This window comes from Panulirus ornatus, chromosome 34 (genome assembly GCF_036320965.1).
Source record: "Panulirus ornatus isolate Po-2019 chromosome 34, ASM3632096v1, whole genome shotgun sequence".
Taxonomy (NCBI): Eukaryota; Metazoa; Arthropoda; class Malacostraca; order Decapoda; family Palinuridae; genus Panulirus; species Panulirus ornatus.
This window is the reverse complement of record NC_092257.1, coordinates 88,390-101,254: the sequence shown is the minus strand read 5'-3', so window position 1 is coordinate 101,254 and position 12,865 is coordinate 88,390. Positions and strand designations below refer to the sequence as shown.

Below are 12,865 nucleotides of genomic sequence, written 5' to 3'. Positions count from 1 at the left end.
AGATGGTCCACTCTTGTGATAAAGAATGGAAGACTAAGCGAAGGAATGATTTGCATAGAGGTGCAGGAACACATTACCACGAATATCAACGTATAAATATTCCTTGATAATGAAGGAATAATCATAATAGTACACGATGCAGTGAAAATCTTACTTATTACATATGGTAAAGTGGTAATGATTATCAGATATGGTAAAGTGGTAATGATTATCACATATGGTCAAGTGGTAATGATTATCAGATATGGTCAAGTGGTAATGATCATCAGATATGGTAAAGTGGTAATGATCATCACATATGGTCAAGTGGTAATGATTATCACATATGGTCAAGTGGTAATGATTATCACATATGGTCAAGTGGTAATGATTATCACATATGGTCAAGTGGTAATGATTATCACATATGGTCAAGTGGTAATGATTATCACATATGGTCAAGTGGTAATGATTATCACATATGGTCAAGTGGTAATGATTATCAGAGTTTACTTCTACTAGAGAGACTTAGGAAATATGTGGTCAGGGACACTCCTGCACACTGTCATCAGAGTTATGAAGAAGTTTACTTTCCCTGCATATCACCAAGCATACATGGACCACAAGTTTACTTTCCCTGCATATCACCAAGCATACATGGACCACAAGTTTACTTTCCCTGCATATCACCAATCATACATGGACCACAATACATCTTATTTTCAGGTGTTTCAGACTTTACTTGCAAGGTTGTGTCACCGTCTCTTGACCATAGGAAGTGACGTCTCGTCGAAAAACTCGGTGCTAAAGTATCCATCACTTCCCTGCAACTGTTAACATTACAGCCTTGGAAATGCAGGAGCTCCTGGTAAAGGGGTTCTGGAGTAACACTAAGATTACTTAATAGAGGGATCCTAGGCCCATTATAGATGACTTTTCACATATCAATATGATGTGATAGTGTGTCTATATACAAAAAATACTGGTATTGTGAATAAGTTATAGTAAAGAAGTTAATACCGAAAACTGATCCAAGTTAGGGTCAGAGAGAAGACATAATGGTCGTGGCCTTTACAGTCAAGTTGTACTTCAGGACGTATTACACTATGGTTAGGTTAGGTTCAAGCGGGGTTTTAACGTAGCTTAGTAAAGGAAATTGTATTGTGGAGTTAGAACATTATGGTGAAGGAGTACACTAGGCCATAATTATCTAAGCTAGGTTGAAGGAGTACACTGGGCCATAAATTATCTAAGCTAGGTTGAAGGAGTACACTAGGCCATAAGTACAATATACTCAAGTCTTGTCGCCATAAAAAAAAAAAAAAAAGGTCCAGAGGACATCAGGAAATATGCCAGAATCAAATTTGAAGTTAGTCCATGATTGAAAGAGGAGTATAGGAAGTGGATGAAGTGAGTATCAAGTGATGAAATTGTGAATCTGGACATCATAGAAAAAGTTACATGAAAAATGATGTTCAAGATATTGGTCACCAAGAATGTAAAACATTTTCCTCATATAGTATAAAAAGAATTACACCAGACTCATGGTTACCGTTGACATGAACTGAACATGCATTGGTTAAAGTCCTGGACAGGAAGCAGCCAACCCAGCTGTTCATCCTACCCTTAGAGATGGTAGAGGAGTGGGAACTTAAAGTGAAGTGACTGTACAAGACAGAGTTAAGACAGATGCATGAACAACGTTAATAGACTTAGCAACACTTTGTGCCAGAGAGAGAGAGTCGTTACCCACCCACACTGCACATTACTCAACACTTCTGCTGCAACAAAGTTTTCTATCAATGTCTCCCACTTGGACTACTTACAGAACTTAGTCATGAACTGTGTAATATTATAGTACTCGTGAAATGTTACGATGTGTACTTACTCCCAAACGTGAGAACTTCAACTGAGACAGTGCCAGCGAAGTGAAGAGAACCATCAATATACTCAGAATCGTTCCGGTACACTACTGTCCTCTCGAAGATGCCCAGATCTGTTCCTGTAGCAGAGTTAGCAACCAGCGTGTGCACGTACCGACCTGCCACAGTCTGGATCCCCGAAGCTGAAAAGTTGAACAAAGTTACACCCACAATATATAACCCATCCATATACTGTGCCGGGTCACTAAGAGCTAAGTTGGACACTTTCCTTGGCTAGTGTTTTATCCTGGGTATTTTCAGGTCAACCACACAGAACTATAAAGCTTTAAGGTCCATTGTCCACAGCTCGACTGCAAATGACAAATAGACGCTGAGGGAAAGGTTGTAGTGTTCTAACTTTTCCAAGATGAAGGCATGAATACTATCAAGTGATCTCATCATAAAGTTACGTTATCAAGCAGGTGACTAAATACAGTCAAGAAATACGTAAATTTTCGAATAATAATTAGATTTTGTAGCCACATTTTTTAAAGACAAACCTGCTCAAGAAAAACAAAAAAGGAAAAAAATATATGGACTAATTCTTAGAACAGCAGACAATGAATATTATGTTAAATTGCGTTCTTTTCAAGGTTATGGCCAACGTGTCAATGTTTACAGTCATCACCAGATGACAGACGTACCGACAACATAGCTAAAACTTTATTTTCCGATGAACAACAATTTTCCAGAGTTAATGATGTAACACAAGTTATCAGTTTGTCTGAAGACCTGCAGTCTAATGACAATTAAAGTTTCAGTGGATCATGGGATAGTTGCAGTCTAATGAGCATTGGTAACGTTACACTGGATCATGGGATCATTCAGGCGAACATGTCGTCCTCCATCTTCTCTACAAAACTCACGGTTCTTCCTGAGTGTGTCTGTGAAGAAGAGCTCATCGATGATGACGTCATCTACCAGGCCGCAGTGACCTACCCTCACGATGCCCATGTTCACCGTCGTTAAGAGCCGCGCCTGCGTGAAGCTCTTCCGTCCTGTACATGAGGAAAACATCATGCCAGAAAACCTTCACAGTGGAGAGTTGTGTAGCACGTGGAGTTAGTACGAATGCCTGAAAACGTAACTTCAGAACTAATGCAAAGTTAAGTTTCCATGGAAATGGTCAGACAATAATAGATTATCAGACATGTTACAAACGCGATCGTGTTGCTAGGTTCATTACCTACCAATTGGTAGTTATACAGCCATTGTCCCTAACACCCACACGTTCCAAGGAAAACCGTAAGCATCACAAGACAAATGTTGATAGACTCATCAGTGACTGGCGAAACACCAGTCAGTCAGTCATTTCAAGGCGTTGTTTTGTATTGACATCTAAATCATTGTACACTGTAGGTGGGAGAGTAACGAGGCACTCCAGTGATAACGAGTTACTATACTACAACACCTGGTGTCTTTATTACATCTCCGAAGATAAAGAGGATGATCATCTTTACTTGACCAACCCATCAAATATGGCCAGCTCTTCCCTTCGTCTGACGACAGTAGTGAGGGATGACACCTTTTGTCCATGCTTACTTCATGTCATCTATATTTACGACTGAGGTTCAGGCTACAAAGGAAGACTTTTCCACGAACTCTGACAATGGAAATTTGTATACGATCATTTGTTGAGTACTGAAATCAGTTTTTATAAATGTTAGAAAGTCACGAAAATCTCAGTAACACGGGTTATACTAACCATCATGTCAATGTTTTAAGCTTTACAGATTAGATGATTAGATGTATTAAGTAAACGAGTCCTTACAACCAAATCCTTCACCTTATATAACCAGAGTTTACAGACTAATCTTGGATAACACAACTTAGGCTGCTAAATCTCCTCTGTCAGTGACATGGTCAAACTTTTCTTACCTCAAGTTGTCTTTACTCTTGGTATCGACAGTTATAAAAAGAAACATTTTGCGAACTAAGGTTTTACACATAGGGCGATGAAGAGGGAAAAAAAGTTACTTTTATAGAAATGCAAATAAAGTATGACCGTAAAGTAACTACTTGAAGGAATTAACATGGTATAGTTTGTTACGAAACAGCACTTTACAATATACATCTTGAGGTGACACTCACCAGTTATGACAGTGTTGTCACCGAGAATGACTACGTCCTCTAGATCGACCCCATTGACCTGTACGATGTCCTTGACCTGCAGGTCTGCCATGACAGGCTGCAGGTAGTACACATCTTGGTGGATAGTCTGGTTCCTGTTTCTCTGCACCAGCTGTGATGCCAGCAGACCCACGTCCTCAGGAATCATCTTTCCCGTGGTCACGTCTCCCTCCACTCTCTGCATTACACAAGACAGTAGTGTCCTGTACGCTCACCGAAAGCTAAAGTGAACGGGACTACAAGAGAGCCCGGGGAGGTAGGCGTTATAGGACCCAAAGGTAAGTGCACAAACTAACAAGTGGCTGCTAGATCCAAGACCAAGTAGCGTATCAGTCTTTGATGTAGGTAATAGCATGTCGTGATGGTTACTGGTTATGTACGACACATGAATAACTTCACTTGTAAGCTTTTGGCTAAGGTCAGAAATATTGAAAATGGTGACAAAAAGGCTAACCCTTGTGGCACTAGAGCCTTCACACACACAGGGGCTACACTGGTGGTACTACACACACACACACACACACACACACAGGGGCTACACTGGTGGTACTACACACACACACACAGAGGGGCTACACTGGTGGTACTACACACACACACACACAGGTCGAGAGAGCGAGTAACAAGAGTAAACACACTGTTCGTAATATCATAAATAGTAATTACAGAGCAGTTAAGACGTGCAAGACAAATTGTTCAGAAAATGGGGCTCCAAGCATCAGAGCTCAGTGTCGAGGACAAAAATTATTAACACATGATTCAAAGATTTTCCTCATGTGAATACGTAACATACCAGGCCGTCTGTGAAGGTGATTGCGTTTGTGAAGGTATAATGTCCATGGTTGAGGACATACAACTCCATTGCATACCCGTTCAGTGTGCCCTTTATAATGATGTCACCATCAACCTGGAATTTAAGACATATTACAAACCAACATATCACATGCATATTACAAACCAACATATCACAAACCTTTTTAAGTCATAACATACGGTCAACAAAACGAAGGCCAGTTTTATCTTTTTAACTAAAGCCTTATACTCTATAAAGTTTGAACAATAACTATCCTTGGTCAAAAAATCCCATTGCAACTCGTTCTGACAAACTTGAGAAATTCTATATGTTGAAGGTTCTTCATTTTGCAGCTGCGCTCTAAACACATCCTATAGTCTTGATAGAGTCCCATAATGAGGTAGACTACGCGTAGCTAAATGTATCTCTTACTGATATATCTACAAACCTAAATAATTCACATCAACCTGGTATACGCAATGGTAGACTAGGCTAAGTAAGTATTTAATGAAGCAACGTAAAATACATCAGTAGAACAAGTCTATGTCCGTGGCTTTACATAGCAATCATTGTTCAGGAAGAAGAGAACATTTGTTAGATCTGCTTCAGTTAAACATTTACAATGAACAGATATATATGTAGCGGTCCGCTTTATACTGTGGCATATTTGTTAAGAAACTAAGTTTCTCCTACAGTGGGAGGCGATGATGGGCGACAAATGGAAGGTATATTTGAAGAAACATTAGTGAGGAACAAAGCTAATGTTATGGCCAACAAGAGAACCTACATTCATGTACATCGGAACAAAAAATGAATACAATTTTAGCTAGACGTTCATTTTGTATTTACAAATCTAAGATCAACATGGACAGAAATATTACCGGTCAGTAACAAGGTAAACAAGTAAAACAAAAATTATTGAAGACCGTTGTTCTTTTTAGAAATATAAATTGTACAATAAAAACACTCTGATTTGTCCTCACCGACTGGATATTTGTGTCTAGTCACTAAAGTCCACAATGTAGTTACTGGAAGGAAAGAAAATGAATGACTTTCATGGACATTGTCAGGATTTACACAACCAAGGGAACATTATACCTACTTGGACTCTGCCATGGAAGACGAGGGGCAAGTGTATGTCCCTAGCGTTGAGAGGCAAAGCAGCCCCAGCGATCCTGCCGAGACTAGCACTGTCCAGGGTGTCGTCGGCAACATATAATGCGTCGTGGAACGTCAAAGATCCAGCAATATCCTGGCCAGCTGCCAGAAAAATACCATCTTTGAAATGGATTGTCAGTTCAGGTACAAACTGCAGAAATAGATGTGCTGATATACAGTAACACATCCACTCCGCCTTTCTTAACCTACAGAACTAGTGTGTTATGGAAATGGAGTAATAATTATCAACGCTTCGTTTAAGATCTATGAAGACATGAAAATACACGACATCTACTCACAGTTGACTCCCAGGACAAACTCCTCCTCCAGATTGAGGATTAGGTCTTGTAAAAAATGTCCAGCCACCTTGTGCCCCACAGTGGAGTGGCCCAGAATATGTAGGTCTGCGAAGACCTTACTATGGGTCACCACCTGGTCGTTCTCCAGCAGCAGCACCGCCAGTCGCCCCTCAACTTCCTGACAACAAAACCAACACCAACTTGGAAAACTTAGGAGCTTTATATTTGTCTATTGTGTGTGTGTGTGTGTGTGTGTGTGTGTGTATTGGGGGAGGGGATGTGAGGGGGGTCGAGGGAAGGAGCAATGGAAACAGTATGACAGAGACCATCAGAGGAGCAATGGAAACAGTGTGACAGGGACCACCAGAGGGACACTGGAAACAGTGTGACAGAGACCATCAGTGGTAGGAAGGTGCAGCTTCAGGGTAGGCAGACCCATAAGGTGACCTGTGCGTAGTTCTGTATTCCAGGCGTCATTATAACACGATTACTTTGAACTTTATTTTGATACAAGAGTTTATCAACTGCCAACACTACTAAAACTCATATATATAATACTAATAATAGACCGCCGTTTCCGGCGTTAGGGAGGTAGCGCCAGGAAACAGACGAAGTCTCAACCACTCACATACACATATATGCACATACACTTGTAAATACATTATATATATATATATATATATATATATATATATATATATATATATATATATATATATATATATATATATATATATATATATATACTTGCCTTCATCCATTCTCGGCGCTACCCTGCCCCACAGGAAGCAGCATCGCTACCCCCTGCTTCAGCGAGGTAGCGCCAGTAAAACAATACAAAAAAGGCCACATTTGTCTGCACTCGAGTCTCTAGCAGTCATGTGTAAACCACAGCTTACTATTCACACATCCATGCCCCACAACAGACCTGCACGTGGTTGAGGTTGGAGTGGATGACTATGTTATCAGCAGTGATGGAGACGAAGGTGGAGGGTGTGTGAACCACCACCTCTGGTCCACTTCTGAGGAAGATGTCGTCTGGTAATCTTACGCCGTTCACCTGGCCCACCACTGTCACCTCTGCTTCCACCTTCAGACTTCCTAAGGTGTGAAGTCCTGAAGCGAAATACACGTTTTACATCTCATTAACATTATGCTGAAAACCGCTCACCACTTGAAGACTTGGAAAGCGGCAAGATGTGTGTCAGCTTAAAAGTTCTTTAATGTATATACGATAATCTTTTCTACGATCTGTACTCATAGCTTTTGATCTGCAAACAGGTTTAGAATATTTCCGATGCTTTTATGATGGTCATGAACACTAGTGTTTATCTAAACTGCGTCAGCCACCACAATGTGGACTTGCCTGTGACAGTTTGCGAGGTGGTTCTTGTGTGGAGGAGGGCCTGATAGGCGACCTCCTCTGGGTCCAGCGGGGTGACTGGGTTTGTGCTGACCACAGCTGGAGCCACAATGTCCCGGCCTACCCTCAACAGACCTGCAACAAGCACATCATACACTAACAATTTTCAAAATAAATATAAGGAAAATATCTAATGATAGTAGAGCAAGCTCAGAAACTTTGCATGACGACTCTGTGGATTATGATTTGGCAATTGATAAAAACCCAGCTATGGCGTTTATATGATCTTTATACACAAACATTATATGAAACCTTACTTACGTCACAATATGAGGATCAATGCAACTTTAGCGAACCTTCTGGCTTAATGATGACCACTGGGTATACACCCAGGAGAACGTAGTGTTATGGGTATATATAATACCCAGGAGAACAGTGTTATTGGTATATACAATACCCAGGAGAACAGTGTTATGGGTATATACAATACCCAGGAGAACAGTGTTATTGGTATATACAATACCCAGGAGAACAGTGTTATAAGAGAATTTCAAATAACCCGAGAAAAGTAACATTGGTCAACAAGATTTAAACTTTTCTTTGTCCCACGAACACCAAGATAGGAGATCCATATTGTAATTCTGTCCCACGAACGATGATAGGAGAACCATATTGTAATTCTGTCCCACGAACGATGATAGGAGAACCTTGTAGTAATTTTTAAGCTCAGTTCGATTCTGTAAGTAGAATTCAGGCAAGGTTTTTAAGTGACAGTCAAATTTTTCCTGAAGTATATTACTTGTTCTTTGATAAGGCTGGTATTACACTCAAGAAATTATCTTAGAATATAGAAGTGTACGATTATCTGCCAAACACAGAGACTCCACATTTCTTGGTACAGTTTTTCCATGCACAAAATGTCCTGGTGAAATCTCTCGCCCTGCTCGTCACTAACTGAATCAAGATTTTCCAGGAAAAAGTAACAGCGAGGCCAAAACGTAGATTTTTAGACATATTGCAGCCCAGAGCTTCAGATCATGTCAATGCCTCTTTTACGACAGTTTTCAGATCAGATACCATTTTTTTTTTTCAAACTTAAATGACAGCCATGCATTTTTTTTTCTCTTTTTTAACTTCATTTAGCTCTTCATCGAACTTTACATCTGGAAGCAGTTCCCTGATCTGTGGTCCGACAAAATTATCCTTGGTATTTGCATCACTGATTCTGGGAAATACATTCTTCAAATATGTGAATCCATCCATGACAGTTTTATCTTTAAGTTCTTCATGACCAACACGAGCTTAATGTGCAGCAAAGGAGGCAGATCAATGTTCTCAGGATCAACAAGGAATGACATTCTTCTTCCATGGAATCAGTTTTGACCAAACTTTCTTTACACAATTGTTCTTGTACTGGTTGTTCCACTCACAGACGAAACGACAACTTCGTGTGACCAAGTTGTATTCTCAGTAAAAGTATCACACATTCAGCTCACCACTTTCTCTAGGATTGTGATTCAAAAAACAGCTATTGCACTTAACAATAAATAAATGGTACATTAACAATAGATAAATGGTACATAAATGTGATGATACGAGAGTATGCTGGCGAAGAAAAAACTGGGTCATGGACAAAATTCTGAAACCATTAGGGTTCAACGTACAAATGGATTTTTTTTGTTATGGAACTGATAACTAGTGGAAACTTAAGAAAAATCCTATCATTTTACATATATGATTTCATTCTTAATATTCAGGTGAAGCAAAGATATGTACAAGTATCTATGGATAATACTTATCGATAATAACCTGTCCAAAGCTGCGACACGTCCTTCAGAACTAGATCATTATAGAAGTGGCTGAAATTCTGGCCATTGAGTAGGCTAACGTATAGGTGGGGAGTGCTCAGGTTCTCCAGGGCAAGTGTACCTGTGACGTGTTGTTCCTCCACTGTCAACAGCAAGGTGCCAGGCTCCGCCGCTACACCATCCACTGAGAAAATACAAGTGTACAGACATTGAAGAAAATTAACAAAATAAAACATATATATTCAACTACTGTTGCCGACAATTCTTCAAGTGTTCTGTTTAACATAGTAGGGCCTGTCACTATGTACGGGTTGGGGTCCTAGCTTTGATGCATCGTTGTATTACTCACCCTAGCCTAATGTATGTATATATGCTTAGGTAACTACTAAGTAAACATCCCAGCACGAGAGCTGCCCTAGCAAGTAATGCCACTGAAGCGAGGGCGAGAGGAGTCTCCCAACATTACCACGAATGGTTCAGTTGACCACAAGACAGAATTCTTCCATCGCCAAAGGAACCCATTAACAGGTTTGAAAAGTTAATCACCAAAGACAAACCAGATAACAGGTTTATAAGTTACTCTCGACAATGAGAAATTCATAAACAGGTTTAGAAAGTTACCATCAAAAACAAAATTTGTAACAATATTGAATCAACAAAAACATTCTCTCACGAGATGCAGAATTTATCTGCTTTCCAACTGCGCCTAGAAGAACTTGACTACATACACTACAGACTAGTTTTTGTGGCTGCAGTTATTCCGGAGAACTTTTGACCTTTAGTTTGTGCTAACCATCTCTGGCATCGCACATGTTACGCAGAGAAACCTGTAGACAAGTACTACCACATGTGTGCATACTGAAGTTTTACACCCATCAGATGATCCTACATAGGGCAAGGACAGTTCCCACTATCTTGCCTCAAGTAAATGTTTATCATCAGACAAATGCAGGAGGGAAACCTAACCGTAAGGCAAAATGATCTGAAAAAAAGGATAGTTTAATTATGTGGGCGAGCACACTAGTGCATGTGTCACTCTCCCCACCACTGGTTTGTTTGTATTATTGCACGAGGAAGAAACATAGCGAGTTTGGCCAGGCAACTACTTCAATAGTTTCATTTGTTCAGAATATGACTTGGGTAGTGATCATGTATGTCAAGATGGCTGGTGATACAAAGATCCAAGTAAAAATAGTGACAATGAGAGCCAGATATAGAAATCAAACTTTCCACAAGATACTGATGCATGTATAGTGACCTGTGTCAGAGACCACCAGTGCGTTGGCCTTGAGGGAGGAGAAGGTCTTTTCTCCGGTGATGGCGTGAGTGCCGGTAAGGGTGACGAGGTGTGAGGTCGGGGTGAGAGGCAGGTGTGACCCGCTTAGGAAGGCCACTTTGGCAGACGCCTGCCCCGTTACCGCCACCTCGCTGAAGCTCTGGTTCAGAACACCATTGTTACCAGTTAACCAGATGACATCTTTGAACGTGGCGTCCAAACCAATGATCTGAGAAATTACAAGTTATTGTTATATAATGATCTGAGAATAAGTTATTGTTCATTATCATGTAATGATCCGAGAATAGTACAAGTTATTGTTCACTTATATAATCTAAGAACATCAAGTCATTGTTCATTGTTGTATGATCTAAGAATATTACAAATTATCATCATCTAATGATCTGAATATCGCAAGTTATTGTTATATAATCTGAGAATATTACTAGTTATTGTTCATTGTTATAAAATCTGAGAATATCAGAAGTTACTGTTCATCGTTTGGGTTTTATAGCGCCAAGTTCGATATTGTAAGAAGAAATAGGAAAAGATTTTTTGAAAAATTCTGCTAATGTTTTTGTCTTGCAATGAAAAAAACGTTAATGAACAAATGACTTACAACTTTCCTGCAATCAAGCTAGAGAGTTATGAATACCGTACTATAGACTAACCAAATTAAAGAATTTAGTCCCACCTCCATCCCTCCCCGAGGTATCACAGTCTACCATCCTGCCTGGTTCTACACTTCAAGATCCCAGAAGTAAACTACCTGGATTCTTCTCTCGCAACCAGTGTTGTACTCAGGTAACTACCAGCCATCTGCTTAACCAGGCTTTACAATCTTCACGCAACACTACGGACAACGATCATCTCACACACTCCACCATTTCTCACACTAAGTTACCATGTAATATCGCAAACAAACTCGCCACATAAAGTATATCGCCCAGCACGTACACAACAAAACCATTACCGCAGGAGATCATTGTAAAATACCATAACCATGCCATCCCACACTGCAACAACACTTTTGGTTCCAACGGAGGGCTGGGTTGCCGCTGACCTTGACCTTAAACTTACACCGAGCAGATAATTGGACAACAAACTTGTGCAGTTTTCGTCAGAGAACGGCACCGTTCAGTAAAATAACCATTCAGTCCCTTCACATTTTTCTTTAAGCATTTTCCATATTAGTATCATAACATCTTCCGCTCAACACAACCATTTTGCCGACAATGTACCATCCCAGCAGCCAGCAAAGTGTATTCTACCAGGGAAGTATACTGGCCACTGTATATGTTGCTAGTCGTCTTTAAACATATCAAAGCCAATAAAATACAAACCACGTGGACGCAAGCCACGTTACTAAACTCCTTACTACAAACTTCAAACCTTATTTAGTCTCGAAAACAGACAAGAGATCAGAACACTAACAACATGGCAAACTAATATTTCTGCCTCAACACCATACACAGACACCACTCAACTCTGCCTCAACACCATACACAGACACCACTCAACTCTGCCTCAACACCATACACAGACACCACTCAACTCTGCCTCAACACCATACACAGACACCACTCAACTCTGCCTCAACACCATACACAGACACCACTCAACTCTGCCTCAACACCATACACAGACACCACTCAACTCTGCCTCAACACCATACACAGACACCACTCAACTCTGCCTCAATGACAGAAAAATCTCCCATACCACTCAAGCACCTTTCCCACGCCACGCACACAAGCCCTACTCACCTAACGCAATACCAACATATGTCGGCCATAAAAACTGCCATATCCCCGTCATGAAAACCAAAATCCACAGATTAATTTCCCATCCTTTGCTGCTTCCCACGATGAAAATAGGAACAGGTCCCTAACAACAAGGTGAGCAGTTTTCCCCCATTAGTTAACTGTTCGGGATGCTAAGATCTTCAGCCTTTCCTGGCGACACAAGAACGGAAATCAGAACACCTGCCAAGATGATACCCATGCTCAAACCCTCCACATCCTTATAATCCTCACACCCTCCCACAGTCTGAACTAATCCGAGATAGAAAATGACTCCAAGTCACCATGTCTTCAGCCCTACACCAACGCCACAAACCAATAGTCTGTATGGATTC

At 40.5% G+C, this 12,865-nt stretch overlaps 1 protein-coding gene across 2 annotated transcripts in view; it reads right to left on the bottom strand.

Annotated features, from left to right (window-relative positions):
- Window positions 1-12,865, bottom strand: part of LOC139759722 (uncharacterized) — a 41,396-nt gene that overhangs the window by 13,072 nt on the left and 15,459 nt on the right. For both annotated transcript variants that reach the window (XM_071682117.1, XM_071682118.1), the window contains exons 17-26: window positions 10,711-10,957; window positions 9,454-9,636; window positions 7,648-7,779; window positions 7,210-7,397; window positions 6,282-6,459; window positions 5,927-6,084; window positions 4,825-4,938; window positions 3,993-4,209; window positions 2,768-2,899; window positions 1,868-2,044 (exon numbers count right to left, since the gene is read on the bottom strand). In XM_071682117.1, the coding sequence (XP_071538218.1) occupies window positions 1,868-2,044; window positions 2,768-2,899; window positions 3,993-4,209; window positions 4,825-4,938; window positions 5,927-6,084; window positions 6,282-6,459; window positions 7,210-7,397; window positions 7,648-7,779; window positions 9,454-9,636; window positions 10,711-10,957 (1,726 nt within the window). The remainder of the gene's footprint in view (window positions 1-1,867; window positions 2,045-2,767; window positions 2,900-3,992; window positions 4,210-4,824; window positions 4,939-5,926; window positions 6,085-6,281; window positions 6,460-7,209; window positions 7,398-7,647; window positions 7,780-9,453; window positions 9,637-10,710; window positions 10,958-12,865) is intronic.